Source organism: Gracilinanus agilis, chromosome 4 (assembly GCF_016433145.1).
Source record: "Gracilinanus agilis isolate LMUSP501 chromosome 4, AgileGrace, whole genome shotgun sequence".
Lineage (NCBI taxonomy): Eukaryota > Metazoa > Chordata > Mammalia > Didelphimorphia > Didelphidae > Gracilinanus > Gracilinanus agilis.
The window spans coordinates 292,203,789-292,228,129 of NC_058133.1; the positions used below are offsets into that span (position 1 = coordinate 292,203,789).

Genomic DNA, 24,341 nt, shown 5'->3' on the forward strand with positions numbered 1-24,341 from the left:
TGAAAATAAATGCCTTTAAAATATCTCCACAGATAGAGTCAAATAGTGGATAGAATGGTAAGCTTAAATACTGGAACTGTTAAGTCATATAAATTCCAGGCTGAGTTGATGGAAAGAATCCCGATAGTGGTAACCTCTGGATCTTTCTTTTATTCATTTACCAAATTTTAGTTAATTTTGTTACTGAACATATTGGGTATAATCACAATAAAGAAAGCCAAATTACGTGTTTATTTTCACAGTATGTTGTACTTTGAACTAATTGGATTTTAGTTATTAGAATCTGAAGAATATGTTATCAATGAGAATGTTAGAATCTCACATTTAGTTACCTAATTGTGTCTTAAAGTCCATTTCAGGAAACATATGGGATGGGGTGGGGGAAAAAAGGCCTTTTTAGTCTCAAATTCAGAACTTACTGTTTTTGTGATCCAAATTTACTCCTCAGATGTATCAAAACCATTGTTCCTCTTCACTAGGTCTCTCATTTCTCTTTATTTGGCTAGTACATCAGACCCCATCGTACCTTCAGTTACCAATCTATCCAGTCTAAAACCCCTGGATCAAACAGCCCCATAGAATCATTTGTCTTTTTACTTCCTCCCCTCCTGATGCCATTTTACCCTTATCGGTAGCTCGATGTAAGTTCTAAATATTTTTTAAGAAAGTCATGAAAATTTCCTGTTTTGTATTACCTCAAGTTCATGCAGTTAAAATTCATTATTCTTTAGCCATGATTTCATCAAGTCTCTGGTTACGTCCCTACTCCTCAGTGATTATCCCAACCATATTTTCACATTTTTAGGTGTTTAATACCATCAACATTTCTCATATTTCAGGAGTGATTAGTTTGTGTCTTTGTCCTTTGTGTCCAAATCAAAAGATTCAGACTGTCTGGTAAGGACTTCTTTTTTGGAGTGGGAGTTTGGGGGAGATCTCTACATCTCCACATTTTAAAATTTTTCTAAATCTTTATATACTACCCCTTCTCCTCCTCTTTGATTCAGGATGAAATATTCTTTTGACATAATAAAGTTCATCTTTCTACATTCTTTTCAAATTTTTAATTATTTTTTTCAAATTGCATATAAGTACAATCTTCAATAATCATTTTCTGACATTATGTGATCCATATTCTCTCCCTTCCTCTCCCCAATGACCCTTCCCCAAAATGGCTGATAATATGATATAGCTTATAGAGGTGTTATTTTACAATACATATTCCATGTTCATCATTTTGTGAAAGAAGACACATATTGCTTACACAAATAAAAAGACTCCTGAAGGAAATAAAATGAAAAATGGTATGCTTCTTTCTGCATTCAAAATCCTGCTCTTTCTATGACATAGATAGCCTTTTTCATCATAAACATCTTCAAGTTGTCTTGGATTCTTGCACTCCTGATAATATTAAGTCGTTCACATTGATGATATCATACATTACTGCTATTCCTATATACAGTGTTCTCCTGGTTCTATTCCCTTCACTTTGTATCATTTCATTTAAATCTTTCTAGGTATGTTGTGATCATCTTGTTTGTCATTTATGTCACAATAGTATTCCATTAAAATTATATACTACAACTTGTTCATCAATTTTTCTATTGAGGGACATTCATTTTCCAATTCTTTGCCACAACAAAAATAACAGTTATAAATACATTTGTACAATTACTTTCTTTCTCCCTTTAATCTCATTGGGATGCAGCCTTAGTTATGGTATTGCTGGGTAAAAGTACTTGCATTCTTGATGCAGTATCACTGTGATGGTGAACCTATGGTACATGTGGCCAAAAAGGCACACAGAGTTCTTCTACTTCCTTGGCACTGTGTTGATACTAGTAGAACATTTGGACTGTCCATCAGTTATCCTTACTATAAATATTTAACAAATGTATATTCCATTAATTTATCCATCTGAAAATAGCCTTTATTATCTTGGACAGGCCTTACTTAGTCATGTGACTGCAACTCTATGCAACTATCCATTGTTCTTTATATGATTTTATACATGCTTATATAAATGCATTTGGCATATTAAAAAAGATATGATCATCAAAACTATTTTGCTATATTGAATGGAGTTTGAAAATTCACATGGAAGGAAAGTTTCTTATTGCTCATATATATTTATATATATTTATACATACACAAACATTCCATGCTTGATAAGATTGATAAACTGAGAATCTGACCCTCTAATTTTCTTTACCTTTGTTACCTCATTTTAGAGACCTTCCAATTTTTTTATACTTCTGTAGAATTGTTATAATGACATTATATTCATATATTCATCACTTTAGGGTGCTATCTTTTAGATTCTTTTATTTAAAAGAAAAACATAAAATAGTTCTCTCCTTCTTTAGGCAATTTCCAGTGAATTCAGAAATCCTGCTGAATTGTATTTCTAAGGATAGCTTTTCAACTGTAATCACATAGAGAGAAGGGATATGCAATTTTGTGGGTGTTAAAGACAGTTCTTTGACTAGAACATATTAACTGAAAGCACATTTATGTTTAATTAAATATCTAGGTCATGCACAAAGCATATTACTAATGTGTTTATATACTAAAAGAGGTATAGTAAGGAGATAATAAAAACATTGAAACACATTCTTAATTTCATGTATTCATGAATGTGGGCTCACCATTTTTTATCAAAATTAGCTTTGATTTCCCTTCTTGATCTGCATGCCCCCAATATTTTCATTTTTATCTTTACTCTTTTTCTTTTCTTACTAGTACTTGGATGAGTATGTAGGTATATTTCTTTTTAAGTCAGTACAGCTTAAAGCCTATTCAATTCCTTCTATTCTATCTTGCATACTGTTGCCAATAACTTTTCCAAAGTACTGTTTTCATTATCATCTCAAAACACTGCAGATACCCCTATTGCTTACCTAATAAAGTCTAAATTTCATTTAACTTTCAAGGCCCTGCATAATTTTTCTTTCTCTATATAACTAACCTTATATTGGTTTAAAGAATTTGAAAATGTGAAAAATTTTCATTTGAAAACATATATTTATTAAGCAACTCTCACACAAAAGTCACTGTGCTGTGTATTTTAGACAATAAGACCTAAAATATGCAAAAACAAAGAAACAAAAAATGATCCTTGATTTCAAGGAGTTTGCATCTGGGAGATAAGAGTGTCTGAAAGGCACCAAGTGAGAAGGAAGCATAAGTTTAAGATGAGAGATAGAGTCCAAGAGAAGGATACGAGGTTACAATCAGAGAAGAGGATTTCAGAGTTTAAGCTTATAAAGACAGCATAGTTAAGAGTGATACTGAGATGTAAGATCCTTCAAGGTCTATCACTTCTATGAAAATTTTGTATTTAGAATCTGTACCAGCTCGTTTAATATTTGGTCACTCATTGACTGGTCTTATTCTCTTCCCTTTTTTTGTCTATGACTTTTCTTGTTTTCATATGTATATGGTTTTCTTGGCAAAGATACTTCCTTCATATGTATATAACTTTTTTCCTCAACTAGTTCAATATTTCTTTGAAATTTTCACTTAAATTTTTAATATCTAACATATTTGACTGGAGTCGTCAAGTTGTAGGACCAAGAATTTGAAAAGACTGATGAACAGGGAGGCTGGAAGGATTAAGGGGGTACCAGTGTTCATATTGAAGTCAACAGGTAATGAGAACAGAGAACAGGGTAGAAAGGAAAACAATGATTTAGGGATTATACTGGAAATAGTAGGGCAAACTATTGCCTAGGTGTCCAGAAGGCAAACATTACAGCAACTAGGATCTAGATAGGGTTATACAGATGGGTCAAATGAAACTTAGACTTCAGAGTGATTTTGACCAGGTGAAGGACTGGTTTCAATATGAATAACAAAGGAGGAGACAGTCCTGTATTGCATTTGTAAACCTTGTAAACCTAAAATTAGAGCACTTTTAATGATTCCAAAGTGTTCCAGTGAGTTCAGAGTTCAATAAAAGCTATTATTAAACATCAGTATCTTCAAAAAAGGGATAGATGTCTGAAAATTATGGAAAAAATACAATCTTAAGAGATTCAAAATTTCAGTTCACCCTAATGACAATGGAAAGATGTATAACATGAATAATTAAACTCTTGTGTGCCGCAAACCATAAAGATTTCATATAAACATTCATCCAGGACTCGTATGCCTAGAAAAAGAGGTGAAGCCAGTTTTATAGTCAGAGTTAGGCATGAGAGGTGAAGGCTCAAGTGCTGCAATCAAATTCATAAGATTATCACTAAAGAAAGTAGTCTTCCACTACTTTGGGTAGAACATTTATGGAACATTTACATAAAGAAATCAAGGAAGAATCACAGAAGGGATAAGGTGAACAGATTTCCTTTTGTATGTATCCCATACTAATGAGGTGATGAATGCACTCTTTTAGACACTAGATAAGATAATGGTTTGACCAGTTAAACTAATGTATAAATCATTACAAGAAGATTAATATTATTTTTCAAAATAATACCCTTGAGGTCATAGACATTCAAATCATTCTTCTATTGCTCAAAAGTTTTTAAACTTTAATTTCTATTTTCTCTTATTTCATATGCTTTTATTTTCTCAGCCCCTTTCCTTTCCCAATTTGACAATTAAAAACAAAGCAAACCAAAAAAAAAAAAAACAAAGAAAACCCTCATAGCAAATATGTACAGTTGAGCAATTCAGATTCACTCTAACCAAATCCAAATATGTATATTTCATTCTTCATTTTAGTCTATTAGGTCTTTACTGGAATTGGCTAACAAACTTCATTAATCATGGGTACTTTTGAATCATTGTTTCTCATTTCATTTATCAGAATTCAAAATTTTAAATTAAAAAAATTATATCGGTTTTAATTCCTGATAGTTTCTCTCTAAAACTTCCCTGGGCTTCCAGCTTCAGTCCCTTCCTAAGAAACCCTATTGGTCCCTGCCCCTACTCTATGTCAATACAAGAAATATTTTGGGTTTCTTTGGATGACTGGCTCATAGTGAAGAGGAGACAGGAAGGAAAAGAAAAAAAGGTATAAGAATTAGGGATACCTATTGTAAAGACTTTAAAATATCAATTCTGATTTTTTGTGACTAATCAATCATCTGTTCAGGCAGTTCTAAAAGAGAAGCTGCAGAAATGTTCTGTGCAAGTTGGTATTTGTAAAGTTACATCACCTGTCAAGGGTACTGATGTGAAAGATGTTATTAATTTCTTTGTGTTAGCTTTGGGTATGCTTGTTTAAACAGCCATTTCATTGCATTAAAGTCACCAATATCATTCTATCCTTTCAAAAATGGCTTATAAAATCAAGAAAGCTACTATCTAGTGATGGTCAAGCTACTCTAAGGGGTGGAGGGTGGGGAATTCATGATTTTTGGTTAAGATGAAAAAGCTTTTGATTTTGTGGATAAAGATTAAACTCAGCCCTGTATGCCTTTGAGTTTGTCTGCCATTAAAGTCAAAGCTTTAATTTGGTTTGAAATTGTGAAAATTATAAGGTGGAAAGGAATCAAAAGATGAAGAATCTAGGTGTAAATAAGGGTTGATTCATGCATTTTAAGATGTCTTAAACGTCTCCACAAAACTCATTGAAGATACCTGCAAAAATCTTCCCAGAGAAGACCTTCTGAATTCCATGCCCTTTGTGAATTATATTCCTTACCTTCTATCTTATTGCAGTAATAATACTTAAACTGAAAGTTACATGCACTACCTATTTCACAATATTGTTGTGAGGATCAAATGAGTTAATATATGCATTTTGCAAACCTAAGAGAAAGTTTTATTATCCACATCTTACAGATAAGAAAAAAAGGCTTAAAAGGAAGGTGAGTGATTTGTCAAGTCAACATGTTAGCAAATGGTAGATTCAATATTTGAACCCAGATCTTTGCATAAGCCCATAGTTCTTTCCATTATATGAAACTACTTTAGTAAAATGAGACAAGGATTATGAAAAATCTTATTTACTGTGTTCTGATCATATATACTAGTAAATAAAATCTGATCATCTTTGGTGCTGACCTGCTTGATTTATGTACACTTTAGAAAGTTGGGTGCTTTAGAGGTATGTAATTTATGTAATTACAATATCTTACATACATATAACCTTTGTGTTCAAAGAACTTAATCAGGAACTAGACAAGGCAGGTATTATGCCATTTTGGAGACCAAGATAAAAGAACTTTAATTGTCTTGCCCAAAGTCACAACACTAGAAGGTTCCAAAGCCTGGGAATAGAATTGAGTTATCCTGTACCTAGTTTACTTTTTCTGGTAACAAAAATTTTATTTGATTCAACTTGTTGTTTATGGAGATTTATATAAATCATGGTATACCAGGCCCTTGATCAGGCCTCAACTACACCATTCTTTGTCAGGGAAACTCAGATTTGACTTATAATACATGGCCATTGGAGGTGCAAGGACTGCTTATATATATCTGACCTTTCTGTTAATGGCTCAGAGTGCTTTAGAGAGCTGATACAGTTCACTACAACAATATAAGAAGTGTTCCTAAAACCTTGTTTTGTAACTGGAGAAACAGACTACAGTAAATTACAGGACTCAGTTGATGTCAGATAAGCATGCCAATTGTACTGGGTCTAGTCTCTTGGATCCTAATCCAATGCATTTTCCCTTGGGCTGAAAAGACTGTCAATAGGCTGGCTCTTTCAATATCTGGTGATTATCTAGTAGATCAGTACTTCAAATACCTTTCCTAAACAATAAGGTTTATTTTTTAAAATTTTTTTAAATTTACAAGCATTTAAGTGTTTTGTTACTTCAGTTGGCCTGACACACTAAGAAGTATATTCTCAAGGTACAGGTTAACTTCAAAAAAAAGAAACAAGTGGTTATTTAAATAAATGTAAACTTTATTTCCAAATTAAGGAATTGGATATTTCCCTTCTCTATTTCCTTAACTAATGTATTTTATATAATATTTAACCTAATTTCTTTATTGAATTTTATTTTTGTTTCACATAGGCTGAACCTCAAAGGGCCTGATACTGGGGGCATGTTTGGTGATTTAAGAAACCATATTAAATTGCTATGAAAGAAAATTCTTCACAGGGTAATTTTAACAAAAAATACCCAGTATAAGAGTATGATATTTCTCAGGATTTTCCAAATTGTTAAAGTTTGACGAATGACCATTAAAAAAATAAATCATTTCCTCCCTTCCATTTAACTTTTAATAATAATAATAAAAAAGAAACAAAACAAAAAAACAAAATCAAGACAGCTGCCACATTTCACTGTGTTTGTAATATTCTGTAGTTCAGTTCTGTATCTGTTCTTTGCTGCCAAGATAGGCTACTATACTTTGACAGAATTTGATAACTTTTCTCTATATTTTCACCTATGTTATTGCAGATAAGTATGTTGATTTCCTAATTCTTATTTCATTCTTTATCAGTCCATTAGGTACTCTATACTTTTCTGACTTTCTCATACTTGCTGATAGACATAAATTTTGTCCATTCTTCCCAACATATTAAAAAAGAAGCAACCAAAAAAAAGAATAAAAGCCTTTTTTAAAAAATTTAGACATTTCCCTATTTTTCTTGTAGTGCATACTTGTATTTCTATGCTGTATTTTGCCTTAAACCAACAGTTTTATTGTTTTTGCTTAGTAAATTTTAATCATAAACATATGTATTATTTTTTCATATACTACTGTGCAATCAAATATTGAAAAATAAGAGATGGGGATTTTTGATTCTACTTTATTTTAGATAGAATCACATTACCACTAATTAGATTTCTTAAAACAGTTAAGATTTTCACGCAAATTATAAAATAATTTTCTAAATTGGCTTATTTTTGACCATGGTACAATATTTGATTTTTAATAGTCTAGCTTGAGATTTGTATGAAATCACTATGAACCATATTGATCTGAAAATAGGAAGTACATTTTCCCTTAAAATTGATTTTTTTCTGAATGTTAATACTTGTTTTTAATATAATTGTTATGGCTTCTACATTATGTTGTATTTTACCTAGTTATTTCTTTTCTTCTTCATTTAATCTATGTTATTTTTTATTTTATTTGTCATATTGACTGATGTTTTTTTAAACATTTATTAATATTCATTTTTAACATGGTTACATGATTCATGCTCCTACTTTCCCCTTCGCCCCCCGCAATCCCCCCACCCATGGCCGATGCACATTTCCACTAGTTTTGTCATGTGTCCTTGATCAAGACCAATTTCCAAATTGTTGGTAGTTGCATTGGTGTGGTAGTTTCGAGTCCACACCCTCAATCATGTCCACCCCGACCCATGCGTTCAAGCAGTTGTTTTTCTTATATGTTTCCTCACCTGCAGTGCTTCCTCTGAATGTGGGTAGCGTTCTTTACCATAAATCCCTCAGAATTGTCCTGAGTCATTGTATTGCTGCTGGTACAGAGGTCCATTACATTCAATTTTACCATAGTATATCAGTCTCTGTGTACAATGTTCTTCTGGCTCTGCTCCTTTCACTCTGCATCTGTTCCCGGAGGTCTCTCCAGTTCGCCTGGAACTCCTCCAGTTTATTACTCCTTTTGGCACAATAGTATTCCATCACCCGCATATACCACAGTTTGTTCAGCCATTCCCCAATTGAAGGACACACCCTCCTTTTCAAATTTGTTGCCACCACAACTGCTCGTTTGCATTTGTTTGCAATGATTCTATGCCCTATAACATGGTCAATCTTAGTGAATGTGCCATGTGCAGCTGAAAAGAAGGTGTATTCCTTTTTGTCCCTATTTATTTTTCTCCACATATCAATTAAATCTAATTTTTCTAGGACTTCATTCACCTCTCTTACCTCTTTCTTATTTATTTTTTGGTTTGATTTATCTAGATCTGACAGAGGAATATTTAGATCTCCCACTAGTATGGTTTTACTATCTATTTCCTTCTTGAGCTCTGCCAGTTTCTCCTTTATGAATTTGGGTGCTATGCCACTTGGTGCATACATATTGAGCAGTGTTATTTCCTCATTGTTTATACTGCCTTTAATCAGGATGTCATGACCTTCTCTGTCTTTTTTAATCATATCTATTTTTACTTTGGCTTTGTCAGAAATCATAATAGCCACTGCTGCCTTCTTTTTCTCATTTGACGGCCAAAATATTTTGCTCAAGCCCTGAACCTTAAACTTGTGTATGTCCACCCGCCTCATATGTGTTTCTTGTAGACAACATATGGTGGGATTTTGGTTTCTAATCCACTCTGCTATTTGCTTCTGTTTTATGAGCGAGTTCATCCCATTCACATTCAGAGTTATAATCATCAGTTGTGCATTTGCTGACATTTTCGAATCCTCTCCTATTCCTACCCCCTTTTTCCTTATACTTTTTCCTTTTAAACCAGTGGTTTGCTATTGAGCCGCTATCCCTTATCCCCTCCCTTGATTAACTTCCCTTTCTACCCCCTCCCTTATTTTTCCCCCTCTTTTTGTTTTTAAAGGCCTTATGAATTCCCTCCCCCTTCTCCCCTCCCTTTTTTTGACCTCCCCACTCCCCTGCTCCCCTTGGTTTATCCCTTCTAACTTTCTCAGAAGGGTTTGATAAGAGTTTTATGTCCCAATGGATAGTATAGCTACTCTTACTCTGAGAGTAAGGTTTGATTATTACCTCTTAATGCTCTCTTCCTCTCCTTCTTAAAATAGTATTTGTCCCCTCTCCCTCCCATGCCCTCTTTGTGTGTAATATAATATCCTATTTTTCTTATTCACTCAAGTTTCTCTTGGTGTCTCCTGCTATTCACCCCCTCTTTCCCATCCCCCATGTCATCTTAGATTATTTAGTGTTCCACCCTCACCCTGTGATTTATTCTTCTGATTACTATAATTGTGAATACTATAATAGTGAATAGAGTTCACTACAGAGAATTATACATAACATTTCTCTACATAGGAATACAGATAATTAGATCTCACTGAGGCCCTTAAAAAGGCAAATTTAAAAATGATAAGTTTTCTTTCTTTCCCCTCTGTATCTTATTTACCTTTTCATGTTTCTCTCGATTTTTGTGGTTGGATATCAAACTTTCCATTTAGCCCTGGTCTTTTCTGTGCAAATACCTGGAATTCTTCAATTTTGTTGAATGCCCATACTTTCCCCTGGAATTATATAGTCAATTTTGATGGGTGGTTGATCCGTGATTGCAGGCCCAGCTCTCTTGCCTTTCTGAACATCGTATTCCAAGCCCTGCGGTCTTTTAGCATGGAGGCTGCCAGATCCTGTGTGATCCTGATTGGTGCTCTTTGATATTTGAATTGTTTCTTTCTGGCTTCTTGTAAGATTTTTTCTTTTGCTTGGAAACTCTTGAATTTGGCAATTATATTTCTGGCTGTTTTCTTTTCTTGATCGAATGTCGCAGGTGTTCTATGAATCCTTTCAATGTCTATATTGCCCTCTTGTTGTAGGACTTCAGGGCAGTTTTGCTGAATTATTTCTGTTAGTATGGAGTCCAGGTTTCTATTAATTTCTGGTTTTTCTGGAAGACCAATTATTCTCAAATTGTCTCTTCTAGACTGGTTTTCTTGGTCTGTCACTCTCTCATTGAGATATTTCATGTTTCCTTCTATTTTTTCAGTCTTTTGACTTTGTTTTATTTGTTCTTATTGTCTTTAGAGATCATTAGCTTCTAATTGCTCAATTCTAGCTTTTAGGGAATTGGTTTTCGGCTATAATCTTTTGGTTTTCGTCTATGATCTTTTGGTTTTCGGCTGTAATCTTCTGGTTTTCAGCTGTAATCTTCTGGTTTTTGGCTGTAATCTTCTGGTTTTCGGCTATGATATTCTGGTTTTCTGCCATAATCTTCTGGTATTCCTTTTCAATCTGGTCATTTCTGGTGTTCAATTTGCTTATCAGTTCATTTGGTTTCTGAGCCTCACTTTCCAGTTGCAAGATTCTACCTTTTAAACAGTTATTTTCTTGCCAGATCTCTTCCATTTTCCTCAAAATCTCAGTTTTGAACTCTTCCATAGCTTGTGAGGAGTTTTCCTTATTTGAGGAGGGTCCGGATGCTTGTTTGTTCTCCTCCTCTGTTTGCTCGGTTGTCTGGATTTTCTCTGTGTAAAAGTTGTCGAGTGTTAAAGACTTCTTTTTCTTATTGTTAATCTTTCTCTTCTGAACTTCCTGAGACTGGGTAGCCATCATTAGCCCAGCAGCTTCTCTGGTTTATCCTTGCACTCAGGGTCTGTTCACGGTCTTTTGGCTCCTGAGGTCTGAGTTCTGGTTTTTTCCAAGGTCAAGCCCCATGGTGGACCCCCTTGCTTGATCCTCTGCCGGAGGTTTCTTTACAAGTCTCAGGGTGCTGCTTCCACAGTCGTATACCCGTCTGCACTGGTTCCCCACTCAGGGTTTCAGAGCTTTAGCTCCTGGCTGTGTCTGCCTCCACCCACGTCTCTGCCCGTGCCTGCGCTCTGAGCCTGCGTTCTGCTCCCACTCTCAGAGTTTGTGTGTTTCTTTAGCTTTTTGGGGTCCTAAATCTTGCTGCTCTCAGGAACAGGCCCCAGAGCTGCCAATGCCTCGATTGGTGCCCCAAACTTGCTCTATTTCTTTTTAGCTGGCTTCGGAGCTATAGGGGTTGTATGTGGAGGGGGTGGAGGGGGGTGGTTGCTCAGCCCGTGATTTAGTGAGAGCTGTTTCACCCCTTTATAGCATGGAAATGCCTAGATTACACCTACCTTCCACGCTGTGCCCTGTTGTGGGGTTCCTCTGTTCGTCTGGACTTGTTTTTATGTCCCCTTGAGGAGTTTTGTGTGCTTTGGTCAGGAGAGGTTAAGAGCTGCTTCTTACTTTGCTGCCATCTTAACCCGGAGTTCAAATTGATTTTTCTAAACTTGATTGCAGCATCTTTATCGTTCAAAGAAATTCAAAGGTGTTCCATATTCCTCCTAACATGGTGGATTTTACCTGACCTTGGTCAAAGTTCTCTCAATAACTTTTTGTGTGACTTTATCAGTCACTTAATCTATTAGATTCTTTTTTTTTTCCTCTCTGTAAACTAAGGAGGATCAGAGTCAATGACCTCAAAAATTCCTTCAAATGTAAAATTCTTTACTTCAAACTTTTGCCATCGTTGCTACTTACTTCTTTCCAGAAATCTTACTTCTGAAATTGCTTCATTCTTGCTAATCCTTTAAATCATCAAAATAGACTTCTGAACTCAGATTTTAACTTTGCTATTTATTGTCCTTTGAGAGTTATGATTTTATAATGTCATACAAAATATCTTCACATTTATCTTGGTACCCTTATCAAGATGCCCTCCCCGGGGGCAGCTAGGTAGCTCAGTGGATTGAGAGCCAGGCCTAGAAATGGGAGGTCCTAAGTTCAAATCTGGCCTCAGCCACCCCCCAGCTGTGTGACCCTGGGCAAGCCACTTGACCCTCATTGCCTAGCCCTAACCACTCTTCTGCCTTGGAGCCAATACACAGCATTAGCTCCAAGGCAGGAGATAAAGGTTTAAAAAAAAAAGATGCCCTCCCTTCTTGTTTTCTGCTCTTACATTTAAAGAATTCCAAAAATTCTACTTCCTCCAAAATATTTCTGAATTGATATTGATTTCCCCTAAAATATAATCTATAATTCAGTTCTTTGTTTATCATTACCACATAATTGAATTTGGCCTTTGGTTTATAGCTATGATACATTTTTGTTAAGCATATTTATTTAATGTATATGCTTAATATATGTTCTTAAAATCATTTTGCTGTTGTCATAAGATGTAAAAAAAAAGACTTGTTTATTTAGTACGATGTGAATACAACATAGAATCATAAATCATATGATGGGATTAAAAAATTAAAGTTAGAATGGTCTTTACCATATTTTTAGTTAAACCTTCTGATTTTACTAATGAGGAAACTGAAGCTAAGGTTGAGGGAATGACTTATTGAAGATCTTTTAAATACAAAATAGCAGGGCCAGGATTCAAACTCAGGTCTTCTGACTCTGAATCCAGGATTGAATCCCCACACAATCGTTCTATAGGTGCCAACTAATAGCTTATTTAATAATGTAGTTAGTGATAAGTGATGCAAAGAAGCCATTTATATCCATCTGTATTAGATGTCTCAAATGATGAGGGTCTTCTTATTCTTCAACAGGTCATTGCCTTAGTAATGGATATGTTTACAGACGTGGATATCTTCAAAGAAATAGTGGAGGCATCAGCCAGAGGGATTTCTGTATATATTCTCCTTGATGATTCCAACTTCAATCACTTTTTAAGAATGACAGAAAAGCAAGGATGTCAAGTTCAGAGACTCAGGGTAAGGAAACCAGTTTTTATAGTGTGTATATCATATCAATTTAGTAATCTCTGTATAATGTTAATACTCAATCGAAATGTAAAATTTTATCTAATAGTGGTGGAGTATTTAATTCCACCTAGTCACCATGTTTTTTTTTTTTTTCAGAAAATAATTGAAATTTTACTTGGACTGAAGTTTACATATTAGCTTCAATATTGAAAATTTCAAGATATGATGCATTTCTAAGTCAATATTTAACACTATGACTGATAGATAATACACATATAATAAATTCTTAATGATTGGTTGATAAATTAAAGTTGTGTATCTGCAACAATAAACACATTAGTTGGTCATTATATTTACCTACTTGGATGATAGGATCCTATCCTATATTATAAATATTTTTAATTACTTAAATGAAACTTTCTTTTTTCTACATTTTTTACTTAATTGAGAGCCTCATAGTGGCATATCTAAAGAATATAATGGTTGATGTTGGAAACCAGTATATATAAGCTGTGGGAACTATGCCCAGAGAGAGGGTGAATTGCTCCTGTAGCAAGAGATCCATTTATATTCATGCAGTCAGTGTTTAGAGATATAGAAGAAAGCTCCCATCTTTTCTCTACTTGTTAAGGGTAGCTAAATGGCTTAGTTGATATTGCCCTGGACCAGAGTCAGGAAGAACTGAATTGCAGTCCAGTTTCAGAAACTTACTAACTATAACTCTGAAAAAGTTGGTTGATCTTTGTTTACCTTAATCCATTGGAGAAGGAAATGACAAACTATTCCAGAATTTTTGTGAAGAAAACTTAATGAACAATATGATCTAAGGAATTCTGATCAATCAGATATGACTGAATAACAAGAGAGAAGTGTCAGGCAAAATGAGGTGTGGATGAATTATAATCTGCATCTTTGGAAGACTATCCATTTCAAAGCAAAGCAAATCCATCCACATATTGAAATAGGAAAAATAAAAGCTTATAACCTGGTAATTATGTCTGTAGGTGCATATACGCAGGTACATATGCACGCCTATAAACACCCAATAGATGATTCTGGTATTTATTTGATAAAATATACAAAGTTTTATTTTCTAGGATAGATTTTATTTTTCAGTTGCCTGTTAAATATTTTTTGGTATCAGAATGCTATGATGAAATTAATTATTTGGACTAAATTGTCTTTAAACTTCCTTCTGTCCTTAAATTTAAGATCCTGTAAATTTTATTTTTTTTAATTTTTTTGCATTTTTAAATGCAACTCTTTTAACAAAAATAGTAATTTAATGTTTGTATTATTACTTTTTTTAGAACATCAGAATAAGAACAGTAAAAGGCCAAGATTATCTTTCAAAAACAGGAGCAAAATTTCACGGAAAAATGGAACAGAAATTTCTTTTAATTGATTGCCAGAAAGTAATGTATGGTTCCTATAGGTAAGAGCACTGTATTTAAAGACAAATTGTAATTTAATTAAAGTTATTTCTTCTTGTGGTCTATTCTTTCAGTGACTCATAAGCAATATTCAGCAGAAGTAGCAGGTTCACAAAACACGTTATGTTATACATTAATTTATTTGAGATTCAACAACCATGCAAGGAAGGTACTAGTGGTATCACTATCCTCATTTTACTATTGAGGAAACAGAAACTTATATTAGTTAAGACATCTAAGAGGCATGGTAGGTATATTATTGGTCTTAGAAGTCTTGACAAAATACAAAGGATAAATTATGCCCTCCACCACTATGTTGCCTTTTTAATTTAATTAACAGTTGAATGTGTTCCCTTTGGTCCTACTCATTCTCTAGACTCCACTTATTGACTTTCTCTTGGCCATTGCTTTGATCTCATTTCAAACTTCTCTTTCTTGCAGAAGCTATTACGTGGACATCTAAGCACTCAGGATTTCTTAAAGACTTGCATTTATCCACATAACCAAGTATATACATAAAACATAATATGGCATAATGGAAAGAGCACCGCCTCTAGAAGCATGCTTATTTCCTTGTATGACTAGGGGCCAGTCATTTAAATTCCTTGAGCCTCTGTCTCCTCAGTAAGTGAAAAAGTCAGACTGCATGAGCATTGAGGTCCCCTCCAGCTCTAGATCTAAATAATCTCATAGCTTTCTTTTTAAAAAATCCTTACCTTCTGTCTTAGAATCCATACTAAGTATTAGTTCCAAGGCAGAAGGGTTAGGCAAGAAGTGTGAAGTGACTTCCCAGGATCATACAGCTGGGAATTGTCTGTGTCCGCATTTAAAACCAGAATCCCCCATCTCTAGACCTGACTATCCACTGAGCCACCTAATTGCCTGTCCCATAGCTTTATTAACCAATAGCTTCAATTTTTTGCCCTTACTCAATTCACTCAAGTCACTCTCTACTATAATGAAATCTCCCCTGATTTTACATTCTTTGGTTAATACCTTAAACACAATATTTCTTAATATTTAATTTTTTTCTTGTAAACTTAACAATTCTAGACACAAACATGCCATTATACAAAGAATAAAAAAGAGGATTTTATATGAGCTCATGAACTTCAAAGTAGTTATGAATTTATACTTTCTATGAACAGTTCCCTTACCCCTCCACTTTTTGTGTGATTATGACACATCATTCTCAAACTTGGCTGGCTTGGCTTCCTCTCCTATTTTGACTCTTGTACCCATGTTGTTGAGTTCTCCTAATAAATTCATGCAAGTCTGCTAACTTGGTTCATGTTCTCTAGTCATAAAACTTTTCTGCCTCATTAAATTCTTGTCACATATTTCCATCATTTGAAACCTTAATGAGAATTAAGCCCCTACCTGCTGCCAACCTTCACTTATAGCTGATTATCTCTCAACATATTAAATTGAAAATAAAGAGAACATGAGACACAAATTTTCTCAGTTATAACCCCATTTATATTCTCACTGCCATGTCTATTCTCTCCTTGAAATTTCCCTCAAATGAAGTAAGTGAACCACTTTTGAGTATCCAGCTTCTATGCAGAAGACTGAGTGCCTCTTCTCCATTTCAAACACCTCCATGTGGCCCTTGCATCCCATTCCTTTCCATCTCCTGAAGACCTTGCTAGTAATTGTGTTTAACCTTCCATACTGTAGTATCTTTAACATAAAATCAAATAAAGTAACAGCTAACATGCTTTATAACCCTTAAAGAATTATTTTAACTTGAGATGTGATAATGTACTGGATGAGAAACTATCCTTTGAGTCAGGAAGAAATGCCTACTCAGCCACTTAGAGTGCAGTCCTAGGCATGAAACTGAACCTTTTTCTGCCTCATTTTGTTCATATATCAAATGAGGGGTGAGTGGATTTGAAAAATTCTAAGCTCCTTTTCAGCTTTAAAAACGTATGATCCTTTCATAGAATCTTTTGACTTCCTTCTCTTGTGGCTATCCTGCTTTTAAATCTTTGCAGATCTGGAACACTTCCTATAGACTTTATAATTTGAATAGTTGTTTTCTTTGCTTTATTCTTCTTTGTATCTCACACACTATAGCATCTCTTGCTTCTATCATCTTCCCAGTACTATTAGCTACATTATTTTTTAATATCCCAAATCTCAGCTTCCATTCTTTCCCATTTCTAATTCATCCTATCCATTTCTTACCTTTCCAAATGCCTTCCATTTTACTTTTCTTTGTCTTGCCTTATTGACTTATTTGTTGTTTCTTGAACTTTACATCCCATTTCCCTTTTCTGTGACTTTACACTGTTTCCCAAATCTGGAGTGCTTTCCTACAACTATTGCTAAAATGAATATATTCATCAACTGTCAGAATCCCTGTTCTCTTTTAAGATTTAGAAGAAGTGCCAACACCTCTAAAAGGTCTTGTAGCCTTCCTATTGCTAGTTCTACCCCTCTATGATTTTCACTTTTATTTTCTATATTGTTCTTATTTGTCCTGATTTAGCCATATTTTCTCTCTTTATATAGTATAAGCACTTTTAGAAGACTTTCTTTCTTAATTTTTTTCCATTCCCAACGATTTAGCAGTATTCATGGCACTTAATAAAGGCTCATTGATTGACTAACTTCATGCATTCCTTCCTTACATTTATCTTTGGAAAAAAACATTTTTCTCTAAGGCTTTGTTGAGGTACCATCTTCTCTGTAAAGTCATCCATGATCTCTAATCACATTCTACATTTTAATATTATTTGTGTACATGTGCTTAATCCCTATTGGACTTAAAAGTTCCTTTATTGTAGATACAGTATTTTTTTCATCTTTCTATCGCTAGAACCTAGCACAGTGCCTTATGCATTGTAGAAGTTTAATAAACATATATTGCTCATGTGCCTAATTAGCCATCTTTAAATTTCTGTGCTTTCCAACCTGGTTCCCCCTATTATTACCCAAGTGTAGATTACAGCAACAATCACTTAACTCTCCACCTCCATTATCTCCTCCTTCTAATCTGTCCTTTACATGGCTGCTAGAAAAATCATGTTCAATCATCACTTTTACCTCATTTCTCTCTACCTATTTCATTAACTTGTAATTATTATCTCCTGACTATTCCTCTTCCAGAAAACCATGCAGAACTCCACCCCCTACCTCTAGGAGAAAGAGATGGATGTCTCCTGTCCCTTTTGTTCTCTTGTTTTATCTGAATTCTTCTGTCTCTCTTTGATCATAGATATTTATGTCTGTTTCCTGTTTTATATGAGGACCTGAAGAACATGATTCCCTTGTTTAACACATTATAATTTTCCTTAATGAATGAAAGAGTAAATGAATGAGTGAATGAATGAATGAATAAAATACAAATTCAAGCTCTTCAGCATTGAATTCAGGACTTTCCTTGCTTTTTCCTAACATCATGGACTCAGAGATTTCAGGCACCTCAGATGACATCACCTTTTAGGTGATGAACCTGAGACACAGATAGGATTTTTTTTTTAGCTCAGAGTCACGAAGGTAGGGTATTTCAAAGCCAATATTCAAATGTATTCTTATTCTCTTTCATTAGTATATATTGGTAAAATCATCTGGATTTTAAGTTAAAATAAACACTTAATCTCTTTTTTTTTTCTTTTTATCTGCTTCCATAGTTACCAGGGTAGCACTTAGCATATAGCGGATAATTAGTACCTTTTTTTTTTGCAATTCCACAATTACATATGTTATACCAGGTTAGCTTTTTTAGAAAAGTAATTGAAAAGCTTTCATAGTATTTGACATGGTGACTCTACAAAAAGGATTACAAGCTTTAAAATGACTCACTTTATTCAATATCTAGCCTAATATTTGGCCTATAGTAAATATTAGTTATTACATACTCTATTTTCCCTCAGTTCCTTATTAATATAGTTCTTTATATTAAAAGATGTTGATAGTTTATCCTCTAGAGTGATTTATACTGACTGGAAAAGTCACTTTGTAATTTGTAGTTATTTATATTAAATATTGGTATAATTTATCTTTAAGTTAGTGTTTGTGGCTATTTTCAAGATCTCTTTCTGATTTTTAAAGCACTCTTCATAATTACTTATTATGTCACAATTATAAGATTTTGTCAAAGTATTGAGATTTTATGGATCCTGCCTTCAAGTCAATTTTCATGTCTAGTCTTTAACATCACAGACAAGGTATTATTTTTCAAAATATTGACCTGCCTCATTTTTTTGCTTAACTAGATATAAATATAGATATCATATAGATGTAGAAAGAGCTCTATGTATAAGCATAGATATAGATATGGTCATTGCAAAAGATAACTCTAGATATGGACATATAAATATAGGTATAGCAATATAGGCATGGAGATGATATGAATATACATATAAGATTTGATGTCAGACTTTCAATGAGATAAAAGTTTGGTAAGCAGAAATGCAAGTTACACAATGAACCTTCATATGGAATTGTATTTTAATGTGATATGTTTACCCTTAAACAGTCAGAAGTAATTACAAGTGACAGTGAAGCATGGGCTTTTGTTTTTGTACCATTTAAGAGAGGAATGCAAAAGCCTTATTTATCAAGTCTTTTGTTACTATTTCATAGCCACACCAGAAAGTACATTATGTTAATGGCATTATTAAAATGTCGATATATGTATTTATAATTATATTTACCATGATAAATATAAACATCTTAAAATATTATAAAATCATAAATATATTTATTTATAATTAAATATTAAAACTAGTTTATAACAGATTCATAGCAGTAGTGAAAATGTGCAACAGCATAAAATTGTATGTAAAATTATTACTACTAATAATAATAAATTACATATAAAATATATAATTTCTAACTGGTATCTTTTTGGAAAATATTTACAGCTATATGTGGACATTTGAAAAAGCACATCTCAGCATGGTCCAGGTTATCACAGGACAGCTGGTTGAATCATTTGATGAAGAATTTAGGACTCTATATGCCAGATCCTGTGTTCCTAGTTCATTTGCCCAGGAGGAATCAGTGAAGATAAAAAACGGGAAGCCTCTCTGGGAAAATGGTACATACCAACGTTCGGTATCTTCTTTAGCTTCCTTTTCCAGCCAGAGAAATCTTTTTGCTAGGCAAGACAATCTTCCCAAACTAGATCCTGGTTACTTTAAAAATAGAGGCATGTATGCAGTTAATGAACACAACAGACATAACATATGGAATCATGGATACAAATCACCTTTTTTACCTAATTTTAATGGTCCAAATAAAATCTGCCAGTATCAACCCAGTCAGATGAATGAAAATTGGAAGAGACATAGTTACGCAGGGGAAAAACCAGAAACAACTCCTTATCTGCTGCTCAATAGAGCAATGAATCGGGGCAACAATCTATCAACTAATTGGAAAATGCCATCAGATAGCCTCAGTGTAGCATCATCGTCACGAGGTGGTTACATGAACCCCCGCCACATGCCAGCACAGAGCTTCGCAGACCACTTGGCACAGAGGAAAACCACCAATCTCGCGGAAAGAAATTCAAACGTACGACGATCTTTTAATGGGACTGATAATCACGTTCGCTTTTTGCAACAAAGGATGCCCACCCTTGAAAACACCACAAAATCCTTCCTGCGGAACTGGAGAATTGAATCCTACTTAAATGACCATTCAGAAGGGATGCCCGATGCAAATGGCTCCGCTCTGGGGGACCGGTTCGAAGGCTATGACGGACATGAGAACGTGAAAGCCAATGCTCTTTATACTCATTCTCGGTTTCGTCCATCAATTGTGTTTAAGCCAACCTTGCCAGAACAGCAGGAAGTAAATAGCTGTACAACAGGATCTTCAAACTCAACGATAATTGGTTCTCAGGGAAGTGAAACATCTAAAGAGATATCAAATAGGCAACATTCTTCAGACCAATCATTATCAGAATTAAATACAAATCTTCAGCCACCTCAATTAGATGCATCAAAAAGGCATAGCTTGCAAGAGCCAGAAAACCACCAGGAACCTATTTTAAATCAAAACACACAAGTCCCTCCTGAATCAAATAATTATTTATATACAACTTTAGGTGGGAACAAACAAATGGAAACTCTGAAAACTGAGCAAAATGAGAACCTCCTTAAAAGGAGAAGTTTCCCATTCTTTGAAAACTCCAAGGCCAATCTGGATCAAGGTGGGGGCAAGCACTATGTATACAGCACACTGACTAGGAATAGAGTCAAGCAGCCAGAGAAACCCAAAGAGGATTTATTAAAAAGCTCTAAAAGTATGCACAATGTTGCTCATAACCCAGAGGATGAAGATGAAGACCTCAAAAAGGATTCTTCAAACACTAACAGCACCAAGTCCATTTCTATTGCTGCTCTTCTAGATGCAAATAAGGACCCCCCGAAAGATATGTCCTCAAAGAAAGAAATGAAGGGTTCCCCAAGTTTTTTGAAAAAAGGTTCTCAAAAGTTGAGGTCATTACTCAGCCTCACACCAGAAAAGAAAGAAACTCTATCCAAAAATAAAGCTCCTGCTTTTTATAGAATGTGTAGTAGTTCTGACACATTAGTTTCAGAGGCAGAAGAGAACCAAAAGCCAAAAAAATCAGAGCCAAAAACAGATTCATCTCCAAGAAGGAAACGGTCTTCTTTAGCCAATTCACAAGGCAGTATCCATAAAAGTAAGGAGAATATTGCTGTTGGGCCCCCTCCTGTGATCTCAGATGACAACAAAACCAGCCCTTCTGCATACCCAGTTGAAAAAGAATTCTCAGAAAGGCCAGGAGATGCTTCTGCTCCAAGATTCAACACTGAGCAGATTCAGTACCAAGATTTAAAGGAAGTTAAGCCAAGGATAGCCTCTGAAAGAGCACCTCCTTCCTCTCCAAGGCCAAAACCTAGTGAACTATTGAGATCTCGTTCCACAGACAGGCGTGTATATAGTCGCTTTGAGCCATTTTGTAAGATGGAAAGCTCTGTTCAACCCACAATCCATGTGCCAAGCCCCAGCATGCACCGTCCTGAGCTAAAGAACATCAATGCTAGCAATAGCTATGGTAGGACCAGTCCCCTGCTCAACTACAATGCTCCTATCTATCACTCTTACCAGCCAAATGAAAATAAATTTCGCGGATTTATGCAAAAATTTGGAAATTTCATACACAAGAACAAATAACTAATTTTAACAATCAATGCAAAATTCTTGAGTTTTTATGGACATGAATACTTGAACAAATAAGACAATGGGCAGGTTTTGTAAAATGAAATTGGGCTTCTTAGGGGAAAATTTTATAGCTAATGTACATGTTTACACATACGTTATTGTATAGTAATGGTCTACTTTTATGTAATAAATTCAGACTTACTTTGACACTGTAGATGTAATTTGTCCAAGGGAAATTTTGAAAAAAATTAAAAATTAATATGAGTGAAAATGCTTTTTTTTCTTTAGACTGAAGATTGTTTTAAAAATAATCTTTAGTAAGAGAAATAAATTGGAAATTAGTGAATGCTTTTAAATCATTAACTAATATCCTTTTCTATAGTCTTTCCTTTAAAAAAAAAGAGAAAGTATTGGTGTCAGTAGCTCTTTAAAATTCATCTTCCTGGCATTTTCGTAGCCTCAAAAACAAGAAAAAAGGAAAAGAAAACCCACATTATCACAATGTCTTAATTGGTTTTAAAGTCTTCTACATCATAGATTGGATCATTTTATTAGTATGTTATTGATTTTCCTATGAAGCATAGATAAGTGAGTTGTCAGCCATAGGGACAGTTTTCCTTCTTATACTTCTTTCACTAGATATTTTATTTTGCCAGAGGTATCAGAAAAGTATCAGCCTCATGCAGTACAATTATGTAGCAGGATTTCATCTCAAAATTCTTTCAAAACCTTCAAGAACTTATTTCTGCTTCTGGATGAAAAATTAATCTTCATGCTCCCTCTTCAAGCCCCCCACCCTAGGTCCCAGGTTACTGAAGCCCTTATTCACCTTTAACCTCTAAAATTAACAGTAGACTTAGAACAAATTTTACTTTTCCCCACCTTTGTCTCACCTATCAGTGCTAAAGGTTTTTGTTTGTTTTTGTTTTTGTTTTGTTTAGTAAAATGTAATAGGATATTCTTAGTGGGGAAATGATGCTAAACAATTCTCTTCCAGGATCTTTTACTACTTCTCAAGCCGATCTAAGTACCTAAGAGTTGTGGTAAATATGAAAGGACACCAGCAAGACGATAAGGAGGAGGATCATTTCTGGCCTGGATATGCCATTTAATGTGTAACCTTGGGAATGTCTATTGATCCTCCCCATTCCCCTATTTGCCCCATGTAAATTGAAATAATACCTGCTGCTACTTTCCTTGAGAGTTTTGGAAGGATAATAGTACATGATAGATGTGAAAGCACTATGTAAAAATATGGGCTATTTTAAAATTGGATTGGCTCTTTTTATTTGTAAAGAATCCACTGTGGCACCAAATAAAACCTAATTTGAGAAGTTAAAATATTTTTGCCAGTCCTATAAACCTATTATTACCATTTTCCAAGTGAAATGTTAAGCATGTTATAGTGAAAAGACCATTGGATTTAGAGTCAAAGACCCCACATTTGAATCCTGATTTTTCTATCTGTTATCTGTGAAACTTTGACCAAGATGCTTAATACTTTGGGCCTCAGGTTCCTCCTTGTAAAATGAAGGGGTTAAACTAGATGGTCTCTGCTCCCTTCCAGCTCTAAATCTGTGTTTGTAAGTTGATACAGGAAACAGTTTGCTCAAGGAATGAAAAATCTTTTAATTAACTGATACCCACATTAAAGATTTTATTCCAATAACTATGAAATTAAAACTAGCTAATGTATGGTAAAATTAAAGGCATTCTTTTAAAGCTACACAAATAAGGTTTTCTATATCTATCAGATATCTTTGCATGTCACTAGCGTTTTAAAAGAATTTACATGGAAGCCAGATAAACACTAATTAATTTAATATAATTTATAAACAAAATAAAATGAACAAAAAAAAAACAAAAATAAAAATGCAAATTTTGTGTTCCCATGTTTATGTCCCAAGAGCTATAATTTTTAGAAGATTCCATTTTAATGTAAAAATCTAGGAAACTCATTTTAATTTAAAATCTAGGAAGCTCTTCTCTCCAATCAATCAATCAAAATTTATTAAGCACCTACTCTCTGCCAAACACTGGGCTAAGCAAGGAGTTTACACTCTAATGGGGAAGACAGTGTGCAGAAAAATTTATGCACAGCAAGCTATACACAGGAAAAAATAGGAAATGATTAATAGATGTAAAGCAATAGAATTAAGAAGAACTAAGGAAGACTTCTAGAGATTTTATCTGTGACTTACAGGCAGCCAAAGAAGAAAGTAGGTAGAACAGAGGAAGAAGAGTATTAAACATGGAGGACACCTGGGGAATATGCTTAGAGCTGAGAAAAATGGAACAAAGAAACTTAAAACACAAATACATACACACACAGAGGGAAATAGGATTTTTAGGAGATTACATTCAAATGTTATAGCTATTAAAGGAGGAAAAAAATGCCAGGAACACAATAAAAATATATCTCTGCCCTAAATTGATCATTGAAATAGATGTGCACCCCTTTGACATAACCATTTCACATTCACAGTTCATATACATT

At 34.3% G+C, this 24,341-nt stretch overlaps 1 protein-coding gene across 1 annotated transcript in view; it reads left to right on the plus strand.

Annotated features, from left to right (window-relative positions):
* The window catches only part of FAM83B (family with sequence similarity 83 member B), a 93,832-nt gene extending 71,749 nt beyond the window's left edge, over positions 1-22,083 (plus strand). Inside the window, exons 2-4 of the mRNA XM_044673528.1 lie at positions 13,110-13,274; positions 14,576-14,700; positions 19,576-22,083. Of these exons, the coding sequence (XP_044529463.1) occupies positions 13,110-13,274; positions 14,576-14,700; positions 19,576-21,856 (2,571 nt within the window). The 3' untranslated portion in view covers positions 21,857-22,083. The remainder of the gene's footprint in view (positions 1-13,109; positions 13,275-14,575; positions 14,701-19,575) is intronic.
* Positions 22,084-24,341: the final 2,258 nt, after the last annotated feature.